This window comes from Trichomycterus rosablanca, chromosome 8 (genome assembly GCF_030014385.1).
Source record: "Trichomycterus rosablanca isolate fTriRos1 chromosome 8, fTriRos1.hap1, whole genome shotgun sequence".
NCBI classification, from domain to species: domain Eukaryota; kingdom Metazoa; phylum Chordata; class Actinopteri; order Siluriformes; family Trichomycteridae; genus Trichomycterus; species Trichomycterus rosablanca.
The window spans coordinates 34,496,594-34,522,018 of record NC_085995.1 but is presented as its reverse complement, the minus strand read 5'-3'; the positions used below and the strand labels follow the sequence as shown (position 1 = coordinate 34,522,018).

The 25,425-nt window shown below is 40.1% G+C and overlaps 1 protein-coding gene across 1 annotated transcript; it reads right to left on the bottom strand.

Moving 5' to 3' along the window:
- Positions 1-5,513: 5,513 nt before the first annotated feature.
- On the bottom strand, positions 5,514-25,049 carry LOC134318729 (probable polypeptide N-acetylgalactosaminyltransferase 8). The gene is made up of 8 exons (XM_062999660.1): positions 25,011-25,049; positions 21,220-21,370; positions 20,065-20,317; positions 18,096-18,102; positions 10,591-10,728; positions 8,140-8,235; positions 7,877-8,044; positions 5,514-5,772 (listed from the first exon to the last, which is right to left on the bottom strand). Exons 1-8 carry the CDS (start codon positions 25,047-25,049, stop codon positions 5,638-5,640), a joined length of 987 nt encoding a protein of 328 aa, XP_062855730.1. The 3' UTR covers positions 5,514-5,637.
- Positions 25,050-25,425: the final 376 nt, after the last annotated feature.

The window sequence follows — 25,425 nt, the reverse complement described above, 5'->3', positions numbered from 1 at the left end:
ACACCCCTTAGTGAAAGTTCCTGAAGTGTCAATATTTTGTGTGGCCACCATTATTTCCCAGAACTGCCTTAACTCTCCTGGGCATGGAGTTTACCAGAGCTTCACAGGTTGCCACTGGAATGCTTTTCCACTCCTCCATGACGACATCACGGAGCTGGCAGATATTCGAGACTTTGCGCTCTTCCACCTTCCGCTTGAGGATGCCCCAAAGATGTTCTATTGGGTTTAGGTCTGGAGACATGCTTGGCCAGTCCATCACCTTTACCCTCAGCCTCTTCAATAAAGCAGTGGTCGTCTTAGAGGTGTGTTTGGGGTCATTATCATGCTGGAACACTGCCCTGCGACCCAGTTTCCGGAGGGAGGGGATCATGCTCTGCTTCAGTATTTCACAGTACATATTGGAGTTCATGCGTCCCTCAATGAAATGTAACTCCCCAACACCTGCTGCACTCATGCAGCCCCAGACCATGGCATTCCCACCACCATGCTTGACTGTAGGCATGACACACTTATCTTTGTACTCCTCACCTGATTGCCGCCACACATGCTTGAGACCATCTGAACCAAACAAATTAATCTTGGTCTCATCAGACCATAGGACATGGTTCCAGTAATCCATGTCCTTTGTTGACATGTCTTCAGCAAACTGTTTGCGGGCTTTCTTGTGTAGAGACTTCAGAAGAGGCTTCCTTCTGGGGTGACAGCCATGCAGACCAATTTGATGTAGTGTGCGGCGTATGGTCTGAGCACTGACAGGCTGACCCCCCACCTTTTCAATCTCTGCAGCAATGCTGACAGCACTCCTGCGCCTATCTTTCAAAGACAGCAGTTGGATGTGACGCTGAGCACGTGCACTCAGCTTCTTTGGACGACCAACGCGAGGTCTGTTCTGAGTGGACCCTGCTCTTTTAAAACGCTGGATGATCTTGGCCACTGTGCTGCAGCTCAGTTTCAGGGTGTTGGCAATCTTCTTGTAGCGCAACAATTCGTCTTTTAAGATCCTCAGAGAGTTCTTTGCCATGAGGTGCCATGTTGGAACTTTCAGTGACCAGTATGAGAGAGTGTGAGAGCTGTACTACTAAATTGAACACACCTGCTCCCTATGCACACCTGAGACCTAGTAACACTAGGTCACATGACATTTTGGAGGGAAAATGACAAGCAGTGCTCAATTTGGACATTTAGGGGTGTAGTCTCTTAGGGGTGTACTCACTTTTGTTGCCGGTGGTTTAGACATTAATGGCTGTATATTGAGTTATTTTGAGGGAAGAATAAATGTACACTGTTATATAAGCTGCACACAGACTACTTTTCATTGTGTCAAAGTGTCATTTTGTCAGTGTTGTCCCATGAAAAGATATACTTAAATATCTGCAGAAATGTGAGGGGTGTACTCACTTTTGTGATACACTGTACGTGCCTGCGTCACACGTAATCGTTCCTTATTTGGAAACTAAACGAGGTGTTCCGTATATTTATCAATGGGAGAGCAACGCTGCAGATTAGTCTTAGTAACGCCGTGTGTAGGGCGAAAGTAAAGTAACACACGCAGGGCCGGTACTTTTCTCACTGCCCCCTAAGCAACGCAGTCCAGAACCGGGGCTGCATGTCAGTGTGAAGATGGATCATGTAAAAATGTTGTTTACACCATTGAGAAGAAATGTTACATGATGTTCTTTATGTTGTTTTGCCTAAAATATGGTTCTGATTTATTATTATAAAGAATGAAAATAATAAATGTTTAACAGCCTAAATAAAACTGTATGACCCGTTATATTCTTTATAGGTGCAACCCTAACCGCCTACCCCCCGCTCAGGTAAACACCTGCCACCCCCCACCTTCTGCCCTCCGCCAACCCACCAGCCCAGGGTGTTCCTTATTTCCAGTTCTGACAGTTGGCAACCCTATAGTTGGAGCAGCCAGCACCTAAAATAAAATGCTGATGAAGACTGAATTAAATTGTTAGTGTGAGGCTTTACTTAATTTTATGATTAATTGTAAAGTTTTTCTCTCTCTCTCACTCCATGTTCAAAGTTATTTGTGAGGGCAAACTGACAGATGACTTAAGATGTTAATTATTTAAGCTTTAATTTACCCATTGAACGGGTCACCTTGGCCATCATCGCAACAATTGCCCCCCCTGAGAGATTTGGCAGGAGTGTTTGACTATAGCATTTGATTGATTTGTATCCAGACCTTGGCAGGGTGTGTACATTTTCTGGGCAGCTTGTTCTCTGCACGGCCCTTTTGAACTACAACCATTACAGTCAGTTTACATTTCATATTTAAGGATTGCCAGGTATTTACTGAGTTAAGAATGTTAAAGTTTGCATAAGCCTGTCTAGGACACTCCCTATAAAACAAGCACTTGTCTTTATGTATGATTCTCATGAATCTAAAGGTATATGTTAAGGACCACCACAGAGCAGGTATTATTTAGGTGGTGGATCATTCTCAGCACTGCAGTGACACTGACATGGTGGTGGTGTGTGTTGTGCTGGTATGATTGGATCAGACACAGCAGCACAGCTGGAGTTTTTAAACACCTCACTGTCACTGCTGGACTGAGAATAGTCCACCAACAAAAAATATCCTGCCAATAGCGTCCTGTGGGCAGCATCCTGTGACCACTGATGAAGATCTAGAAAATGACCACCTCAAACAGCAGCAATAGATGAGCGATCGTCTCTGACTTAACATCTACCGGGTGGACCAACTAGGTAGGAGTGCTAATAGAGTGGACAGTGAGTGGACACGATATTTAAAAACTCCAGCAGCGCTGCTGTGTCTGATCCACTCATACCAGCACAACACACACGAACACACCACCACCATGTCAGTGTCACTGCAGTGCTGAGAATGATCCACCACCTAAATAATACCTACTCTGTGGTGGTCCTGACCATTGAAGAACAGGGTGAAAGGTTAAAAAAGCATGAAGAGAAACAAATGGACTACAGTCAGTAATTGTAGAACTACAAGTGCTTCTATATGGTAAGTGGAGCTGATAAATTGGACAGTGAGTGTAGAAACAAGGAGGTGGTTTTAATGTTATTCCGGATCGTGTATATAAGGGCAATTTTGGTATTTGACTGCACATCTTTGGAAACCCACAAAGACACGAGAAGAACATGCAAACTTCACACAGAAAGGACCCAGACCACTCCACCTGGGAATCACACCCAGGACTTTCTTGCTGTTAGGCAACAGTGCTACCCACCGAGCCACCATGCCGCCGGGTATAGCAAAGCATGAAAAAATTATTATACAATATTAAAAAATCTAAATATTCTTATAAAACATTCACTACTTAACCCCACTAAGAACGATATTTAAACATGGCCACCTTAATTTCCATTTAATGTAGCATTTGATTTTTGTTTCCAAAACCAGTTTAGAATATTGAAATTGCATGTGGTTCACAAATCTGGGGTTACCAGAGTAGAGCTTAGTGTTTCTTCAATTATGTCTAGGTTTCCCTTTTTAAAACAAGCACTTGTCTTTAAGGCAAAACATTTAAGGATTAAAGTACAGTGGTACCTTGAAACTCCACGTCAGTTGGTTCTGGGACTGACGTTAAGTTTAAAAGGCATTGAGTTTCAAGGAATTTTTCCCTTAAAGCTGATTTTTACATTTTCTCAGAACCTTGAGCTGTAACACAAGTTTAAAAGTAAAACAATAAGGAAAATTCAGATAAACACAGATACATGTGTAGCTTTCAGAGTGAATGGTTATTTTACACAAATGCAGATTTGTCTCATGTGCACACTTTGATGACGAATTAGCGCACCGCTCAAGTCGAGTGCTGAACAAAGCGACAATTCATTGTTAATTTGAAATTAAATAAATAATTTTTTTTTTAATTTTCTATTTTTCCCCACTTTTCCCTAAATTTTTCTCCCCTAATCTACTTGTGTATAATTACCCTGATTGCATCCTTTATACTAATTAGACCCTTCACTGCTGACTGAGGACGCCTCTCAACTGACATACTGTATACGCCCCCTCCGGCATGTACAGTCGATACAGACTGCATTTTTCACAGGCACGAGTCGAGTTCATACACTGACTAGCACCGTGTATGGAGTGCCACACCCCTATCAGCATTATTCCTCAGCCCTGTGCAGGCGCCATCAGTCAGCCAGCAGGGTCCGCAGTTGCACCAGTTATGAGGACCTATGATCCGACGTCTTTTACCCTCTAACCCTGAACAACAGCCAATCGTTGTTCATGCTGCTGCCCAGCCCAGTCAGAAAGGCAGATCTGAGATTCGATGTATTCGAACTCTCTGGTGCGCTAGCATACTTTACCGCTGCACCACCTGAGTGGCAATAAATAAATAAAAAAATAAAAAAACTGAACACCTTGAGTTTAAGGGAAACGTTGAGTTTAAGGGCACACATTTCTTGACGAAGGGTGATGAGTTTCAAAGATTTTGAGTTTAAGGGACGTTGAGTTACAAGGTACCATTGTAATCATTTTGGGTTAAATATGGTAGATGTTCAGTAAACATTCAGCACTATTATAGTACCAACAACACAAAAAGCAAAAAGTAAAAACATCAATAATTAATAAACTTTAAATTAGACTTTGCATTTGTATCAGGAGGACTGAATGTGCTTGGGTAACTATGTGTACCCTAACATGTATGCCAGAATTAAGGACCTGTGCTGCAAAGGTTTTGCAAATTATAATAAAGTAAAATGTAAATAGATTAGCAATTTAAATGTAAGATTTTGGCATGTACTTATTACCAGTTACAACAATCTTGTGTGCATTATATTTTGTTACAGTAAATTATTAGTGACATAGAACTTAATACTGTCCATGGTATGAGTGAAAGAAAACAGTGCTGATAAAGATATAACTAAGTTATGAAATCATTGTTTTTTATGTTCTTTTTTTCCCTTTTTCTCCCCCTTTTTAGCACATCCAATTGTTCAGTTTGCATCGTGCTTCCTCTCTGTCTATGCCGAACCCTGCCCTGACTGAGGAGATTGAAGCTAACCCATATCCCCTCCGAAACATGAGCAGCAGCCGGATGCCACCCACACATTTTATGAGTTTGGCGCCACCTAGCGTTGCATGCGGAGAGACACATCCTAAGGGCACTCTTCCTCATCTCCTGTGCAGGCACCTCTAATCAGCTGCCAGAGGTCGTAATCGCATTCTCACAGGGAGAGACCCACATCCGGTTCTTTGTCCCACCCCCCAACTGAGCAACCGGCCAATCGTTGCTCATACAGCCACTTAGCTTCGAACCGGTGAAGCAGAGCTAGATTCGATACTACGTACTCAGAATCCAGCCCCAGCCCCGCTGCGCCACCTGAGCGGCTGTTTTTTATGTTCTAATGAGTGCAATTACTGTATTTACTGCTTACAGCTAAGGTCATGACCTGTAGTGCCAAAGGTGTTTGTAGTTACATGACATGACATGTTTAATAGTGTTGAGGTCATGGGTCTGTGCAAAACACTGAAGTTACTCTATACCAAACTTGTAAAACCATGTCTTTATTACTTTTTACACCTGTTAGTAGTGGTTGTGGTTGTAACACATTCTTTGGATCTTTTAGTGTACATTATTTCTTGTGTTACATTCTTTGGTCTGTAAATAAATAAGGCAATTATGGTTGTAGTTAAAATTCTTCAGCAACATGCTGTATTCTCCATTGTTGGCCACTGCAAGTCTGAATGACAAGCTCGTACCACATCTCCACTCCTTGAGCAATTTCCAGACATCGTCCTGTGTCTTTATTCCTTATTGCATGACCCTGAGGGAAAAAGAGGGACCTCACCATAAAAAAATATTTCAGTCAAAAATTACATTTACACTTTTACAATGAACCCAAATGTAGCTCATTTCTTTCAGTTTGTAATGAGCTAAAAGTCCATGAGTGCTAACAAAATGTACTGAACACTTTGAGGCACTAATGGATTATTTACATACACTGATCAGCTGTAACATTAAAACCACCTCCTTGTTTCTACACACATTGTTCATTTTATCAGCTCCACTTACCACATAGAAGCACTTTGTAGTTCTACAATTACTGACTGTAGTCCATCTGCTTCTCTACATACCTTTTTAGCCTGCTTTCACCCTGTTCTTTAATGGTCAGGACCACCACAGAGCAGGTATTATTTAGGTGGTGCAGTGCAGTGACACTGCAATGACACTGACATGGTGGTGGTGTGTTAGTGTGTGTTGTGCTGGTGTGAGTGGATCAGACACAGCAGCGCTGCTGGTGTTTTTAAATACTGTGTCCACTCACTGTCCACTCTATTAGACCTACCTAGTTGGTTCACCATGTAGATGTAATATCAGAGACGATCACTCATCTATTGCTGCTGTTTGAGTTGGTCATCTTCTAGACCCTCATCAGTGGTCACAGGCTGCTGCCCACGGGGCGCTGTTGGCTGGATATATTTATGGTTGGTGGACTATTCTCAGTCCAGCAGTGACAGTGAGGTGTATAAAAACTCCATCAGCGCTGCTGTGTCTGATCCACTCATACCAGCACAACACACACTAACACACCACCACCATGTCAGTGTCACTGCAGTGCTGAGAATGATCCACCACCTAAATAATACCTGCTCTGTAGTGGTCCTGACCATTGAAGAACAGCATGAAAAGGGGGCTAACACAGCATGCAGAGAAACATATGGACTACAATCAGTAATTGTAAAACTACAAAGTACTTCTATATGGTAAGTGGAGCTGATAAAATGGACAGTGAGTGTAGAAACAAGGAGGTGGTTTTAATGTTATGGCTGATTGGTGTATATGTACATTGCATAATGCTAAATCTATCTATCTATCTATCTATCTATCTATCTATCTATCTATCTATCTATCTATCTATCTATCTATCTATCTATCTATCTATCTATCTATCTATCTATCTATCTATCTATCTATCTATCTATCTAATAATTAAAATTATGTACCTTAGGATGGTTTTACGATAATAATAAGTTTAATTTGTATAGCGCCTTTTAAGGTCCTCAAGGTCGTTTTACAAGAGAAGGGGGGCGAGACAGAAAAAACCCAGACAGAAGGAGGACAGTGAGAAAAATACTGATTAAAAAGAAATTTCTTCAAGAGAGACCTAAAAGAGGAGACAGAGGAACAGCCATGAAGAGATTGAAGCAAGGAGTTCCAGAGCTTAGGTTCTGTAGCACTATAAGATCTGCCTCCCAATAAAGAGTCTAGTATGAGGAACAGTGAGAAACCTGCCACCAGAGGACCAGATTTGCTGGAGCCAGACCATGAAGAGCTTTGAATGTAATGAGCAGTATATTGTAATTGAAACATAACATTACCAGCCGCCAGTGCAGCTCGTAAAGAAACAGGGTGATATGGGCAGATTTTTGTTGTACATGAGCACTCTTGTTGCAGAAGTTTGGATGTATTGAAGTTTATTGATTGTTTTTACACTTTTAAGGTCTAACAAAGAGCATGTTTATTCTTTGCAGTTTGAGAATCCCCCAATTTCTGTTTTCAGACATGAACTAAAACCTCATATTACTCATTTATTATATATTTATCTAAATACTTGTTCATAATTAAAATCTATGTGCAGATGTTTGGGTGCCTGACATTCATGTAAACTACATTTTAAATGAAGAAGACCATTGTTAGAATAACAGTAAAATTGCATTAATCTTACTCTATTTAAGTTTAATTTTTGATGTTTATTTCTGTTCAGAAAAATGTCAGTTTCACTGTGTGTTGTTATTGCTTATATGCTACAGATATGAGTGGATGGAAATGAAGTTAAACAATGATAGACTAGTTTTAGGTAGAGGTAAATGAATAATGGTGCAGTGCAATGCCTCTTAATTATCACTGATAATAACAAGAGAAAATACCTGTTTAAAGTCCCAGTGCATATGAAATCCTTTTGCCTTGGCCATTTTACAGTCATGCAATGCAGGTGTGGCCCCTTGACCAGGGTCCACCAGGCAGCGGTTACTGTTGTACCTGTGAGATTTGATGCCCCCAATGTAAAACTCCCCACTCCTCCTATAGTAACAGAGCTGTACACAAAAATGTACATATCAAACATATAAAAAGTTTATCCAATACCATAAATCATAACCCAAATAAAGATGTGATCTTTCTTTATACATACCTGAGGGGCTGAAAAATGGCATTGATAAAAAATAGGTATACTGCCAGGAACAGGACCCTGATCAATGCAGTTATTTTCTAATAGGTCATTGCGTACCTGTTTAAATAAACAAAAATATACAAATGCATGACAATAAGTTTGCATACCCCTTAGCCAAATACATTCAAACTCAGTACAAGTACACCCAGTACACATTCATTTACATTTTCAGCATTTAGGAGATGCTTTTATCCAAAGCGACTTATAACTGTTACTGAATACAGTTTGAGCAATTGAGGATTAAGGACCTTGCTCAGGGGCCCAACAGTGGTGGTGGTGAGGCTTGAACCAGCAACCTTATGATTACTAGTCCAGCATCAGCCCATGCCCACATTACCTCTTTTAGGTCAGTCAGGATTACTACTATATTTTAAGGATGTGAAATGTCAGATAAATACCAGAGATGATTTTTCTTTTAGCTTTTACTTCTTTCATCACATTCCCAGTGGCTCAGAAGTTTACATGCACATGGTTAGTATTTGGTAGCATTGCCTTCAAATTGTTTAACTTGGGTTTCAGGGAGCCTTCTCACAATAAGTTGCTTTGAGTTTTGGCCCATTCCTCAGGACAGAACTGGCGTAACTAAGTCAGGTTTGTAGGCCTTCGTTCTTGCCCACACCTTTACAGTTCTGCCCATATATTTTCTATGGGATTGAAGTCTGTCTTTGTGATGACCACTCCATTACATTCACTTTGTTGTCCTTAAGCCATTTAGCTTCAACTAAGGTCATTGTTCAGACCCATCTGTGCCCAAAAGTCCAACTCATGCAGTCAGGCTAATTGGACCTATTCGAAACATCCTTAGATGTGAGTCTGTGTGAATGTGTGTGATGGAACGGTGCCCTAATTGGGGTGTTTCCTGCCTTATGGCCAGTAAACCAGATCCACTTTGAGCCTAACCTGGATAAAGCGGTGGAACAGACAATGAATGAATGAATAAACAAACAAACGAATGAACCAACAAATGGTATTAACAAAATGTAACTGATGTATGCTCTTACATACTGTATTTTTTTTTTTTACATTTTTTAGTTAACTAACGTACTTAGGAATTCTAAAGTGGTAATTAAATACTTCCTGTTTAACTGGGGTAAAATATACTGTATATACACCGATCAGCCATAACATTAAAACCACCTCCTTATTTCTAAACTCACTGTCCATTTATCAGCTTCACTTACCATATAGAAGCACTTTGTAGTTCTACAATTACTGACAGCAGTCCATCTGTTTCTCTACATGCTTTGTCCTTCAATGGCTAGGACTCTACAGGCCAGGGTAGGTATTATTTGGGTGGTGGATCATTCTCAGCACTGCAGTGACACTGACATGGTGGTGGTGTGTTAGTGTGTGTTGTGCTGGTATGATTGGATCAGACACAGCAGCACTGCTGGAGTTTTTAAACACCTCACTGTCCCTGCTGGACTGAGAATAGTCCACCAACCAAAAATATATCCAGCCAACAGCGTCCTGTGAGCAGCATCCTGTGACCACTGATGAAGGTCTAGAAGATGACCAACTCAAACAGCAGCAATAGATGAGCGATCGTCTCTGACTTTTTTTTGTACATCTACAAAGTGGACCAACTAGGTAGGAGTGTCTAATAGAGTGGACAGTGAGTGGACATGGTATTTAAAAACTCTTACCACTCATACCAGCACAACACACACTAACAGTGATAGCTCAGTGGTTAAGGTACTGGACCAGTAATCAAAAGGTTGCTGGTTCAAGCCTCATTACCACCAAGTTGCCACTGTTGGGCCCCTGAGCAAGGCCCTTAACCCTCAATTGCTCAAAAATTGTGTTCTGTCATAATTGTAAGTCGCTTTGGATAAAAGCGTCTGCTAAATGCCGAAAATGTAAATGTAAAAATGTAAATGTAACACACCACCACCATTATGTCAGTGTCACTGCAGCGCTGAGAATCATCCACCACCTAAATAATACCTGCTCTGTAGTGGTCATGTGGGGGTCCTGACCATTGAAGAACAGGGTGAAAGTAACCTTAAAAAGTATGTAGAGAAACAGATGAACTACAGTTAATAATTGTAGAACTACAAAGTGTTTCTATATGGTAAGTGAAGCTGATAAAATGGACAGTGAGGTGGTTTTAATGTTATGGCTGATTGGTGTAGAGCCCCATTTCCCTTGGTTGGTTATTAACACTGAGGCATTAAAGAACTTACAAACTAATTGAGACAAAAAAGTGTTAAATAAGACAATAGCTACACACCTAAAATGCCCATGTTTACTGTTATAATATTAAAGAGGATTAAAAAAAACAAGATTAATAAACCTGAGTGAAAGATTTTTCCGCCAACACAGTAAAAAGTATGGTAAAAGAAGCATAGCTGTAGGGTTCCACTTATTCTAAAGATGAGTGTGCTTAAAAGAGAAATATATATTGCTTACTACACCATAGCCAACTACATTGTCCCAGGGGTCTAATTCTGGATAGACGTTCTCCAGGTACCATTTGAATGGTTTACACTGCAGACGCTCTCTCAGTTTTTTTCTTTCTGTCACATCTCCTATATCAATTCCATGATCCTGAAACATTAAATAAGAACAATTTTGATTAATTCAATTGACCTTTCATTCCAAATTATACATAAATACCTACAGTTTGAGTTAATTAAACAAAATACACCAATCAGCCATAACATTAAAACCACCTCCTTGTTTCTACACACATTATCCATTTTACCAGCTCCACTTACCATATAGAAACACTTTGTAGTTCTACAATTACTGACTGTAGTCCATCTGTTTCTCTACATAGTTTTTTAGCCTGCTTTCACCCTGTTTGTCAATGGTCAGGACCCCCACAGGACCACCACAGAGCAGGTATTATTTAGGTGGTGGATGATTCTCAGCACTGCAGTGACAATGACATGGTGGTGGTGTGTTCGTGTATGTTGTGCTGGTATGAGTGGATCAGATACAACAAAGCTGATGGACTCCTTTCTACTGAATTGTGAGCTGATGCAAGAATCAAAAGGAACCCAGGTGCAAGATGTTTTATTCATGGTAGATCTACACTGTGGTTAAAAGCCACAACAACAAAAAAGGAAAATTTACAAATAAAAGAGGTGTCCAAATTAATAGAAGAAAAAAAAAATAGACACAAAAAATATCTGCAGCCCACAAAGAAGGAGGTGGATAGAACAGGGATAGCACAGACCTGTAAACTAGATGTTACAATATGACAATTCAGGAACCTTCGGAACCTGCCGTTCCCAGCAAAGTACATGCGGCACACCACAACATTTTCAATACAAACTATGTATTTGTTTTTTTCCTACACACTACGGGACACTTGCTGTTTAGGAAAATTACATTTTATTTTTGTTTGGCCATAGGCTTTATTGCAATAGGTCTGGGAATCATCAAGGTGCCTTTATTGCAAATGTCAGACAAGTACTGATGTTTTTCCTGATTGAACATGGCTTATTGTTATGTATTTTTCTGGTTAAATCCCATTATTTCCCAGTCTTTTGAATTTTAAAGTAATAAAGCTGGGATTTTAGACATCTGGATTTTACTATTTTAAGTAGTATTTTATGGCATTTTGTGAATTCAATGTGTTGCTGAGCCCTAAGAGTACTTTTAGACAGCTGACTACTCTTAGGTGCCTGCCACTGGTGTCTAGACCAGTTCTTTAAACTAGTGGTCTGAGTAGTAGTGGGCTAGCGCATTAGACTACTGCACCATCCCAGTAACTGAGGTTCTGTCTTTTTAAATGGAATAATACTCAGTGAATTGCTTTGATGAAAACATATTGTTGGGTCTCTTTATTGCATATTAAAATTTCAGTGTCATTCTGGTTCAATTGACTGATTTAAGCTTGTAGGATTATCATTACTAACACAATAGTTTGAAAATCTAAATCTAAATCTAAATCTAAAAAATCTGAACCCCAAATCAGAAAAAGTTGGGACAGTATGGAAAATGCAAATAAAATAAATGCAGTGTTTCTTACAATTAAGGTTAGCAATGAGGTGCAAAAACAAAATAATGATGTGATTCGATGTGAACAGGTGATTGCAATCATGGTTTGGCAGCATCCAGAAAATGTTGAGTCTTTAATGAGCAAAGATGGCCAGATGTTCTCCAGTTTATCAACAAATGTTGTGAGAAAATTATTGAAATTTTTTTAAAACAATGTACCACAAAGAAAGATTGGAAGGGATTTGCATATTTCTCCCTCTACACTAAATCGCTTGGTCTCCTTGGTGCCAAAATGTATTTTAAGTGTGGTGAAAAGGAATGGCAACATTACAAAGTGGTAAACGCTTTACTGTCCCAACTTTTTTTGGAATGTGTTGCAGACCTGAAATGCAGGAACGTTTAGTAATAAATGAAATGAAGTCGACCAGAGACAAAACATGAAACATCTCAGGTTCATCCTGTCTGCAATGAAATAGAAGTCAAAGTAAATGTAAGAAACTCTGTGTGGTGTAACTAGGAGCTCATGGGCCCCAGTGCAATAAAATTTTTGGGCCCCCCTCAACAAATATATACACTGCCTGGCCAAAAAAAAGGTCACACACTCTAATATTTTGTTGGACCGCCTTTAGCTTTGATTGCGGCATGCATTCGCTGTGGCATCGTTTCCACAAGCTTCTGCAATGTCACAACATTTATTTTTGTCCAGAGTTGCAGAGTTGGACCACTGCGCAAAGTATTCTCCAGCACACCCCAAAGATTCTCAATGGGGTTCAGGTCTGGACAATACGATACGACAAGTTGAGCCTGACAAGGCAAAGAATGTCAAATGCAAAAAGATAAGTGCTAACACCTTCATGACCAATGTTGATGAAAGGAGCACAGTCACGTGTGTGTTTTGTAAGAAAGTTGGACACAGCTTACACAAGTGTCACAAATTCGTAAAGAAGACAGTTGCTGACCGAGTCAAGTTTATTAAGAGTGAGAACATGTGTTTTGGTTGTTTAAAACCTGGCCATCAATCCAAGAGCTGAGTCTGTGACACTTTCTCAAAACATCACCCTACATGTCTGCATGAAGATTGTTCGAAGAAGTCACGAAAGTTAGTACAGATACCTGAGCAAGGAAAGTGAATCACAGACAGCACAATCACAAGAAGTCAAGAATGCTGTGTCCAACAGAGTGGTGCAGCTTATATAACAGTGTAAATTTATTCTTCCCTCAAAATAACTCGATATACAGCCATTAATGTCTAAACCACCGGCAACAAAAGTGAGTACACCCCTTAGTGAAAGTTCCTGAAGTGTCAATATTTTGTGTGGCCACCATTATTTCCCAGAACTGCCTTAACTCTCCTGGGCATGGAGTTTACCAGAGCTTCACAGGTTGCCACTGGAATGCTTTTCCACTCCTCCATGACGACATCACGGAGCTGGCGGATATTCGAGACTTTGCGCTCCTCCACCTTCCGCTTGAGGATGCCCCAAAGATGTTCTATTGGGTTTAGGTCTGGAGACATGCTTGGCCAGTCCATCACCTTTACCCTCAGCCTCTTCAATAAAGCAGTGGTCGTCTTAGAGGTGTGTTTGGGGTCATTATCATGCTGGAACACTGCCCTGCGAACCAGTTTCCGGAGGGAGGGGATCATGCTCTGCTTCAGTATTTCACAGTACATATTGGAGTTCATGTGTCCCTCAATGAAATGTAACTCCCCAACACCTGCTGCACTCATGCAGCCCCAGACCATGGCATTCCCACCACCATGCTTGACTGTAGGCATGACACACTTATCTTTGTACTCCTCACCTGATTGCCGCCACACATGCTTGAGACCATCTGAACCAAACAAATTAATCTTGGTCTCATCAGACCATAGGACATGGTTCCAGTAATCCATGTCCTTTGTTGACATGTCTTCAGCAAACTGTTTGTGGGCTTTCTTGTGTAGAGACTTCAGAAGAGGCTTCCTTCTGGGGTGACAGCCATGCAGACCAATTTGATGTAGTGTGCGGCGTATGGTCTGAGCACTGACAGGCTGACCCCCCACCTTTTCAATCTCTGCAGCAATGCTGACAGCACTCCTGCGCCTATCTTTCAAAGACAGCAGTTGCATGTGACGCTGAGCACGTGCACTCAGCTTCTTTGGACGACCAACGCGAGGTCTGTTCTGAGTGGACCCTGCTCTTTTAAAACGCTGGATGATCTTGGCCACTGTGCTGCAGCTCAGTTTCAGGGTGTTGGCAATCTTCTTGTAGCCTTGGCCATCTTCATGTAGCGCAACAATTCGTCTTTTAAGATCCTCAGAGAGTTCTTTGCCATGAGGTGCCATGTTGGAAATTTCAGTGACCAGTATGAGAGAGTGTGAGAGCTGTACTACTAAATTGAACACACCTGCTCCCTATGCACACTTGAGACCTAGTAACACTAACAAATCACATGACATTTTGGAGGGAAAATGACAAGCAGTGCTCAATTTGGACATTTAGGGGTGTAGTCTCTTAGGGGTGTACTCACTTTTGTTGCTGGTGGTTTAGACATTAATGGCTGTATATTGAGTTATTTTGAGGGAAGAATAAATTTACACTGTTATATAAGCTGCACACAGACTACTTTTCATTGTGTCAAAGTGTCATTTTGTCAGTGTTGTCCCATGAAAAGATATACTTAAATATCTGCAGAAATGTGAGGGGTGTACTCACTTTTGTGATACACTGTATATTAGGGCTGTCAAACGATTAAAATTTTTAATCGCGATTAATCTCAGAATTTCATGTAGTTAATCGCGATTAATCGCATTAAAAAAAAATCTGTGTAAATGTTATAGAAAAGAAGGATTTTTAAGTGAAATGTTACAATTAAAATGGTGAACACATTTTATGCTAAATGTACTTATGTTAAAAACTGCTGGGACAAGAGAAACTGTAAGGGAGTTTTTGTAACAGACTTTTCTGTGGTTGTATCGTGACAATGGTTTGATTAAGATAAGATAAGATAAGATAAGATAAGATAGATAAGATAAGATAAGATAAGATAAGATAAGATAAGATAAGATAAGATAAGATAAGATAAGATAAGATAAGATAAGATAAGATAAGATAAGATAAGATAAGATAAGATAAGATAAGATAAGATAAGATAAGATAAGATAAGATAAGATAAGATAGATAGATAGATAGATAGACACTTTATTGATCCTGAAGGAAATTAAAGCCCCAGTAGCATAATACAACAAATAAATAACAGTACAAAAACAAAACAAATGCATGATGCATGAGGTATATTGCTAGTGTAAAAATTGAATAGTAATTAAACTATCAGATTATTAAATAGTAAAGTGACGTGACAATATTGCACAATTAGGCCAATATAGCCACATATATATACAGTACATGCACATATATACCCATATACATACATATTCACACATGTAAATACCCATATACAGTGTATCACAAAAGTGAGTACACCCCTCACATTTCTGCAAATATTTTATTATATCTTTTCATGGGACAACACTATAGACATGAAACTTGGATATAACTTAGAGTAGTCAGTGTACAACTTGTATAGCAGTGTAGATTTACTGTCTTCTGAAAATAACTCAACACACAGCCATTAATGTCTAAATGGCTGGCAACATAAGTGAGTACACCCCACAGTGAACATGTCCAAATTGTGCCCAAAGTGTCAATATTTTGTTTGACCACCATGATTATCCAGCACTGCCTTAACCCTCCTGGGCATGGAATTCACCAGAGATGCACAGGTTGCTACTGGAATCCTCTTCCACTCCTCCATGATGACATCACGGAGCTGGTGGATGTTAGACACCTTGAACTCCTCCACCTTCCACTTGAGGATGTGCCACAGGTGCTCAATTGGGTTTAGTCCATCACCTTTACCTTCAGCTTCCTCAGCAAGGCAGTTGTCATCTTGGAGGTTGTGTTTGGGGTCGTTATCCTGTTGGAAAACTGGCATGAGGCCCAGTTTTCGAAGGGAGGGGATCATGCTCTGTTTCAGAATGTCACAGTACATGTTGGAATTCATGTTTCCCTCAACAAACTGCAGCTCCCCAGTGCCTGCAGCACTCATGCAGCCCAAGACCATGATGCTACCACCACCATGCTTGACTGTAGGCAAGATACAGTTGTCTTGGTACTTCTCACCAGGGCGCCGCCACACATGCTGGACACCATCTGAGCCAAACAAGTTTATCTTGGTCTCGTCAGACCACAGGGCATTCCAGTAATCCATGTTCTTGAACTGCTTGTCTTCAGCAAACTGTTTGCGGGCTTTCTTGTGCGTCAGCTTCCTTCTGGGATGACGACCATGCAGACCGAGTTGATGCAGTGTGCGGCGTATGGTCTGAGCACTGACAGGCTGACCTCCCACGTCTTCAACCTCTGCAGCAATGCTGGCAGCACTCATGTGTCTATTTTTTAAAGCCAACCTCTGGATATGACGCCGAACACGTGGACTCAACTTCTTTGGTCGACCCTGGCGAAGCCTGTTCCGAGTGGAACCTGTCCTGGAAAACCGCTGTATGACCTTGGCCACCATGCTGTAGCTCAGTTTCAGGGTGTTAGCAATCTTCTTATAGCCCAGGCCATCTTTGTGGAGAGCAACAATTCTATTTCTCACATCCTCAGAGAGTTCTTTGCCATGAGGTGCCATGTTGAATATCCAGTGGCCAGTATGAGAGAATTGTACCCAAAACACCAAATTTAACAGCCCTGCTCCCCATTTACACCTGGGACCTTGACACATGACACCAGGGAGGGACAACGACACATTTGGGCACAATTTGGACATGTTCACTGTGGGGTGTACTCACTTATGTTGCCAGCTATTTAGACATTAATGGCTGTGTGTTGAGTTATTTTCAGAAGACAGTAAATCTACACTGCTATACAAGTTGTACACTGACTACTCTAAGTTATATCCAAGTTTCATGTCTATAGTGTTGTCCCATGAAAAGATATAATGAAATATTTGCAGAAATGTGAGGGGTGTACTCACTTTTGTGATACACTGTACATACATATTCACATATGCAAATACATACACACATACTCAAGTACACATATGCAAATACATACATATAGATACTGTATATACTGTAGTATGGACGTTTCTACACGAAGTGAGTGTGTTCTGACCCTTTGGGGCTTCCATAGTTCATGGACTCGCGTGCTTGACTCAGCTGTGCTTTTCGGTACAATAACAGAAGTAATAAAGTGTTTTGCTCCCGACAACTTGTGAATATAGCGTGTATTTATTTCTTTATTATGCAAGTGCATCACTACAACGTTAGTTATATTATTTTAACAAACCGCAAATAAACAACGGTGCCAAGTCCGACATTAAAACGTTTGTTCTACCAGTCGTCTCAACATGAACTAGAATTTGCGTTAACGGCACTAATTTTTTTAATTGCGTTAAATTGAGATTGCGTTAATGCGTTATTATCGCGTTAACTTCGACAGCCCTAATATATATATATATATATAAAAACAATGTTTATTTTTTCTTTGTATGGAAACTTATGGCCCACCCTGTTCAACGTTTTCTGATGGAGAAATTTTAACCTTTATTCATATGAAGTCAAGGGTCCCTGCTGGACAATTTGGAACTTCCACATATGTGACTGCCACATATTTGACAGCTTTTTCGCATCAACCTACTTCCCACATGAAAATAATGAAGTCTAAATATGGGTCCATCCTTACTGATGAACACCTCAAAAACTGCTTGAGCATCAGCGGCTCCTGAGCAAATCATCAGAATAAGGTCAGTGTGATTCAGTCACTTGCTCTGTAATGCTGAATATCAATACAGGAACTGAAGTGCATTTAAAAAGCTTCAAAGCTTTTTTTTTTTTTTTTAAATAATGAGTCCGACCTTAAAAAGTAGATGGTGGTGACCTGTAGACTGAAACAGTAGATCTCAAGCCATGAAAGTGTGTAAACCTCTGGTCTAGATGTACAGAACAGAGAGGTATTTGACAGGGATAAAAAGAAAAATAGCCACTAATACAGTGATAAGACTTAAACTCTCACAAATTAGTTTTTTGGCACATATTCAACTATGTTATCTTTTTTTGTAAAGTGTTTGCATATTTTATTTTTGAAATAGCAGACTGATTGAAGGAGCAGTTCAGTGATATGTCAAACGTGGTTTCAAGTTATTTCAACACAGTTAAAATCGGCCTATTTTTTCAGGGGGGTTTTTTTTTGGGGGGGGGGGATTGCAGATATTCATCTTCCAAAGGGGGGCGTGACAGAAAAAAGTTTGAGAACCACTGCTCTAGTTTAAGTAAACAACAGTTCAAGAACACAAATATGCTGAAACCCTGTTAGAAACCCTATTAGACACACAAAGTGACACTTCAATTATTCTTGATGAAGTAGCAGACGTTCTGAATACGAACACGAAACAGGTCAAACTGAAACTGTCTACAATGGCAGCCAAGACAACAATTGTACCCTGTAAAAGACTCAAAGACCTACAAGTAAGGGGATTATATTCATCTAAGAAGATCACGACACCAACAGTGTATAGTTGTGAATTTATCCCTGCTAATCGTGCACACATTCCTACTCCAGAGACTGCTAAGGGATGGCTTCATTTAGAGCATCTTGCAGGAAACATTGCTCCACAGACAGACTGTGAAATTGGGTTATTAATTGGATATAATTGCCCACAAGCACTTATGCCTAGAAAAGTTGTTTATGGTGAAGGAAGTCAGCCCTTTGCTCAGAAAACTTACTTAGGTTGGAGCATAATAAGCTATGGTGATCCGTGCGAATACTACGGTGACTCAATCGGAACAAGTCATCATATCATCGTGAAGCAAGTGACACCTGCCCCTCAACCATTGGTCAAGCTCAAGAAGGAGGTTCACTATGTTTATATTGTTTGTTTATTTGGATTTTAAAGTCATGTTTGACACTCTTTGGCTACATTCATGACAGGAACAGTAGTTACTCGATACACAAGATTCATCAGTTCACAAGGTTATATCGAACACAGCCATGTACAATTTAGTGTCTCCAATTCACCTCACTTGCATATCTTTGGACTGTGGGAGGAAACCGGAGCACCCGGAAGAAACCCACGCAGACACGGGGAGAACATGCAAACTCCACACAGAAAGGACCCGGATCGCCCCACCTAGGGTTCGAACCCAGGACCTTCTTGCTGTGAGGAGACAGTGCTACCCACTTAGCCACCGTGCCACCCCACTATGTTTGTAAGACTAAAATCAAAGACATCACTACGACTGATATAATCGCAGCTCCAGAATCTGATTTCTGGGAAAGAGTTGCAGAGGAAGGAACTATCTCTCAAGAATATCTCCACTTCTTGACAAAATTGAAGGATGGCATTAAGCACAAACAAGATGGACATTATGAAATGCCCCCCAGGTGGGGCGGTCCGGGTCCTTTATGTGTGGAGTTTGCATGTTCTCCCCGTGTCCGTGTGGGTTTCCTCCGGGTGCTCCGGTTTCCTCCCACAGTCCAAAGACATGCAAGTGAGGTGAATTGGAGATACTAAATTGTCCAAGACTGTGTTTGATATAACCTGGTATATAACTGATGAACCTTGTGTCTTGAGGGCAGTTGTAGCCTAGCGGTTAAGCTACTGGACTAGTAAACAGAAGGTTCATGCCCCACCACTGCCAGGTTGCTGCTGTTTGTGCCCTTGAGCAAGACCCTTAACCCTCAATTGCTCAAACTGTAACCTAACAAAGTACTGTAAGTCGCTTTGGATAAAGGCGTCTGTTAAACGCCGAAAATGTAACGAATGTAACCAAAGTGTAAAATATGACATTAATTTCCTAATAAACAAACAATAAACAAACACCTCATATGCTACAGATTTTGTAGAGATACTTACAGGACAAAATGGAATTATTTTATGAACGTTTTAAATCACCTGGAGTCTCGAGTGTCCGGTAGTGTCCTGTTGAGTGGTAATTTGTCACTAAGGAACACATTATAACCATAAAGCTTGAAAAGGTTCTCAGCTATCTTCTGCTCCTGCTCAGAAAGATCACCTCCCCATACTCTGAACAAATTAGAGTCTGGAAACAACTTGTTCACCCGCCTTGTCAGCTCTGCTTTTGCAGCCTGCAGTTCATCGGTTTGCTTGCAGTTTGCTTTTTGAATACTCAGCTCCAAAGTTTCAGCTGTGGAAACAAAAGCAACTGGACTAAAAAACATTTAATTCATCAGTCTAAACAAGTCCTGTTTTTGGCCTTTTGTTTAGATTTATTTCAGTATAATATTCAGTCACATTAAAATAATTTAAAAAATGATTTACTGAAACTGAACATGAGCACAAACACACAGTCGGCTTTAAAATATTCTGGGTTTTAAGAAAAATATTTATTTAAAACATATTTATTCCAAAATGACACAAATCTTTACTAAAGTATGAGTATCCCAATTATTAACACCAGTCTACCAACAAAATGTAATTAAAGCATGTTTCTATTTAATATATTTTTTTCTCTATAGAATACATAAACACAAAGGCAAAATCCCCTAAATCAATCATCAGCAAGGGGAAAATTTGAGCAAAGGTGTGTATACACTATATGCCAACAGTGTTTCAGCCACACACATTGCTAACAGATGTATAAAACCAATCATTCAAATTAAATTATATGCTTATAGATTTAGGGTATGGTGACTAAATCAAGATGTTTATATTAGATAAAATAAATTTTTTAAAACTCACAATTCAATCATAAGTTACAGAACAGCTGCCTTTGTGTTGGTGTTGCACAGACCGTGAAAGCAACGCTGAATGATTCCATAAATCAGTGGATACATCAAGACGCACCGGGTAAAACTGCTATTGTTGGGGCAAATAATTTAAATATTGACTTTAGTCCTAAACAGTCTTGTTGATCCTAATCCTAGTATTCCAAGTGTTAAAACTATGCGCTGACATTCTACAGATAACGTGCCTGCAAATAAATATAAGCTACTTTACGCACAGCCATGGACTGCTGTTTCACTCTTGTACGCACATTAAATGGTTATAGCCTACTAAGGCGATTGTGATTTAGGCTCATTGCCTAACATAACAGCCCATTATCAAATAAAATCCGATCATTCAAAGACCAAAACAACTTACCTATTTTATTGAGTAGCTTTTCATTTCCTTCCAGTGTCTTTAAAATAATTTCCTCGTTTGCGCTCCTGATCTTGTGCAGACTCAGGTGCAGAGAAAGCTGTGTGGACAAATGAGTAAAATGGGAAACAGAATACATAAAAATAACAGCGATTATTAGAATGCACAGAGCTTTTACAATCCGGTGGTTTCTCATTTTTATTGTTAAATGAAATCCTAAATCAAAGTCTGCGTTTCCAAACGCATGGATGAAGGTACATCCTGCACTGACATGACAGAACTTCAGAGACGGGGAGTGGTTCCAGCTCTCAGCTATCAACAGTAATGTTTAACCATGGGCTAAAAAGTTAATAGAATCAAGTATCAACATTCAGAACTTTGCTGGCTTTTAAACATAGGAATATAAAAAAACACCTGCATATAATACAATCAGACTGCAGTCTTTTTAATATTATGGTTTATTTATAGGACTTTGAACTTCTGTTGGGAGGCACGGTGGGTAGCACTGTCTCATCACCGTAAGAAAGCCCTGAGTTCGATGTCGAGATGGAGTGGTCCAAGTCTTTTCTGTGTGGAGTTTGCATGTTCTCCCTGTGTGGGTTTCCTTCCACGGTCCCCGAATGGAGCTACTCTGTGTGTGTGTGTGTGTGTGTGTGTGTGTGTGTGTGTGTGTGTGTGTTTGCCCTGCAATGGACAATTGCCAAGTGAATCGGACCCACAGTGAAAATGTTCGTTAGTTAAACCATAAGAAATAATGTAAATAGAATTAATCCATGCTAGACCTCACAAGTATATTCTCCCTTAAATCTTAAATTATAGAATAGACAATCCTGTAATAAACAATACAACTGTACATAAAAACACACACATCACATTTCAGTACGTGTGCTGATAACTCTCATACTTCTCTATTATTTCCTTCTTTATTTCAATAGTGTTGTATTTTGTAGATGTAATTGCACAAAAGAAAGAATACTTTACTCAGCTGAGTTACTTCTTCTCTCTCACTCACTGTCCCCTCTGTCTGATACACAGTGACAGCTACTGGCAGGAGTAATTATACAACAACAAATAGTGATTATTTTTTTTCATTTTCTCACCACTGCACTTCCTCTGCACCTTCTTTGAGGACATTTTAATATTGAATTTTACAAAATATAAAGAAAACACAGGAAAAACACAGTTTGCTGTCCGAATGTTCACTCACTGTGTATATATAGAGAATTATATACAGTGGGGCCAAAAAGTATTTAGTCAGCCACTGATTGTGCAGGTTCTCCTACTTAGAAAGATGAGAGAGGTCTGTAATTTTCATCATAGGTACACTTCAACTATGAGAGACAAAATGAGAAAAAAAAATCCAGGAAATCACATTGTAGGATTTTTAAAGAATTTATTTGTAAATTATGGTGGAAAATAAGTATTTGGTCAATAACAAAATTTCAACTCAATACTTTGTAACATAACCTTTGTTGACAATGACAGAGGTCAAACGTTTCCTGTAAGTCTTCACCAGGTTTACACACACTGTAGCGGGTATTTTGGCCCATTCCTCAATGCAGATCTCCTCTAGAGCAGTGATGTTTTGGGGCTGTCGCTGAGCAACACGGACTTCTCCACAAATTTCCACAATCCACAAATTTTCTATGGGGTTGAGGTCTGGAGACTGGCTAGGCCACTCCAGGACCTTGAAATGCTTTTTACGGAGCCACTTCTTCGTTGCCCGAGCGGTGTGTTTGGGATCATTGTCATGCTGGAAGACCCAGCCATGTTCCATCTTCAATGCTCTCACTGATGGAAGGAGGTTTTGGCTTAAAATCTCACGATACATGGCCTCGTTCATTCTTCCCTTAACACAGATCAGTCGTCCTGTCCCCTTTGCAGAAAAACAACATGTTTCCGCTCCCATGCTTCACAGTAGGTATGGTGTTCAACTCAGCATTCTTCTTCCTCCAAACACGACGAGTTGAGTTTTTACCAAAAAGTTCCATTTTGGTTTCATCTGACCACATGATATTCTCCCAATCCTCTTCTGGATCATCCATATGCTCTCTGGCAAACTTCAGACGGGCCTGGACATGTACTGGCTTAAGCAGGGGGACACGCCTGGCACTGCAGGATTTGAGTCCCTCTCGGCGTAGTGGGTTACTGATGGTAGCCTTTGTTACTTAGGTCCCAGCTCTCTGCAGGTCATTCATCAGGTCCCTCAGTGTAGTTCTGGGATTTTTGCTCACCGTTCTCATGATCATTTTGACCCCACGGGATGAGATCTTGCGTGGGGCCCCAGATCGAGGGAGATTATCAGTGGTCTTGTATGTCTTCCATTTTCTTACAATTGCTCCCACAGTTGATTTATTCACACCAACCTGCTTGCCTATTGTAGATTCACTCTTCCCAGCCTGGTGCAGGTCTACAATTTTCTTCCTGGTGTCCTTCGACAGCTTGGCCATGGTTGAGTTTGGAGTCTGACTGTTTGAGGCTGTGGACAGGTGTCTTTTATACAGATATCGAGGTCAAACAGGTGCCATTAATACAGGTAATGAGTGGAGGACAGAAGAGCTTCTTAAAGAAGAAGTTACAGGTCTGTGAGAGCCAGAAATCTTGCTTGTTTGTGGGTGACCAAATACTTATTTTCCACCATAATTTACAAATAAATTCTTTAAAAATCCTACAATGTGATTTCCTGGATTTTTTTTTATCATTTTGTCTCTCATAGTTGAAGTGTACCTATGATGAAAATTACAGACCTCTCTCATCTAAGTAGGAGAACTTGCACAATCAGTGGCTGACTAAATACTTTTTGGCCCCACTGTATATGTGTATAGTTTGTATGGTAAACCGTTTGTAACTCAAGAATCTACTGTATATTATTTATTTATTATTAGGATTTAACGTCGGTTACATTCATGACAGAAACTGTAGCTACTCAGTACACAAGGTTTACATTTACATTTTCAGCATTTAGCAGACGCTTTTATTCAAAGTGACTTACATTATACATTCTAAGCCATTGAGGGTTAAGGGCCTTGCTCAAGGGCCCAACAGTGGCAACCTGGCTGTGGTGGGGTTTGAATCAGCAATCTTCTGATTACTAGTCCAGTACCTTTACCACTAGGCTACAACTGCCCACACGGTTCATCAGTTCACAAGTTTAATGTCAAACACAGTCCTAGACAATTTTGTATCTTCAATTCACCTCACTTGCATGTCTTTGGATTGTGGAAGGAAACCGGAGCTCCCGGAGAAAACCCACACAGACACGGGGAGAACATGCAAATTCCCAACTGTCCCCTTATACCCACCGTGCCACCCATATAATATATTAAGAAATATTTTACAAACCTTTATAAGACTTAGTGCAGCTATTTATTTAAATTTGGTGCAAATATTTATTTAAATTAAATATTTTAATACATTCATGTAATAAGTGGTGTGATTACTTTTACAATTACTAATATTTGCTGACTAAACTCAACAAATTTTGCCTTTCAATCGATCAGATTTTCCATAACTGTTTCATCCCAGTCAGGGTTGCAGTGAATCCAGATAGAACTCCAGGAACACTTGATGCCAAGTAGAAAAACGCTTGAAAACTCAATAACCCCAACGTGTAACACTGGTTTAACAAGGCCAGCTGCCACCTGAATTAAGATTTGGGGTCTGTGGAAAATTTGCACAAAAGCTATTAACAGCATTGAAAATGCTGAAGTCTTTGCCCACATGCTTTTTAAAACTCGTACCTGTTTGACACTGGAGCTTAATTCAAACTGGATTCCCATTTGGTTCAGTTGTTTAAGATGTGGTTCAGTTCACTAGCCATTGTTTTGCAGCACAAAGTTAACCTCCAGTGCACATATTGCACAGCAAATAATTTTCTAATTGTTAATTGAATTGCATTCTTTGTGCAAAGAAGTGTGTAAATGTTCTGTTCAAACTGCATGGTGGGATAGAGTATGGGTCATGGTCCAAATCATGATTTAGGTTTCTTATGCAGCAGTGAAGCCAACTAAACCCATAAAACTGCGTGGCTTTAAACAACAATCTACACTGATCAGCCATAACATTAAAACCACCTCGTTTCTACACTCACTGTCCATGTTATCAGCTCCACTTACCATATAGAAGCACTTGGTAGTTCTACAATTACTGACTGTA

Coding starts and splice junctions, on each gene's coding strand:
- LOC134318729 (XM_062999660.1), bottom strand. CDS start 25,049: ATGGGAATCCAGTTTGAATTAAGCTCCAGTGTCAAACAG. Junction 8,045..8,139: donor GCCATTTTTCAGCCCCTCAG/GTATGTATAAAG, acceptor TTTTGTGTACAG/CTCTGTTACTATAGGAGGAG. Junction 5,773..7,876: donor TGCACTGGGACTTTAAACAG/GTATTTTCTCTT, acceptor TTTTTCCCTCAG/GGTCATGCAATAAGGAATAA.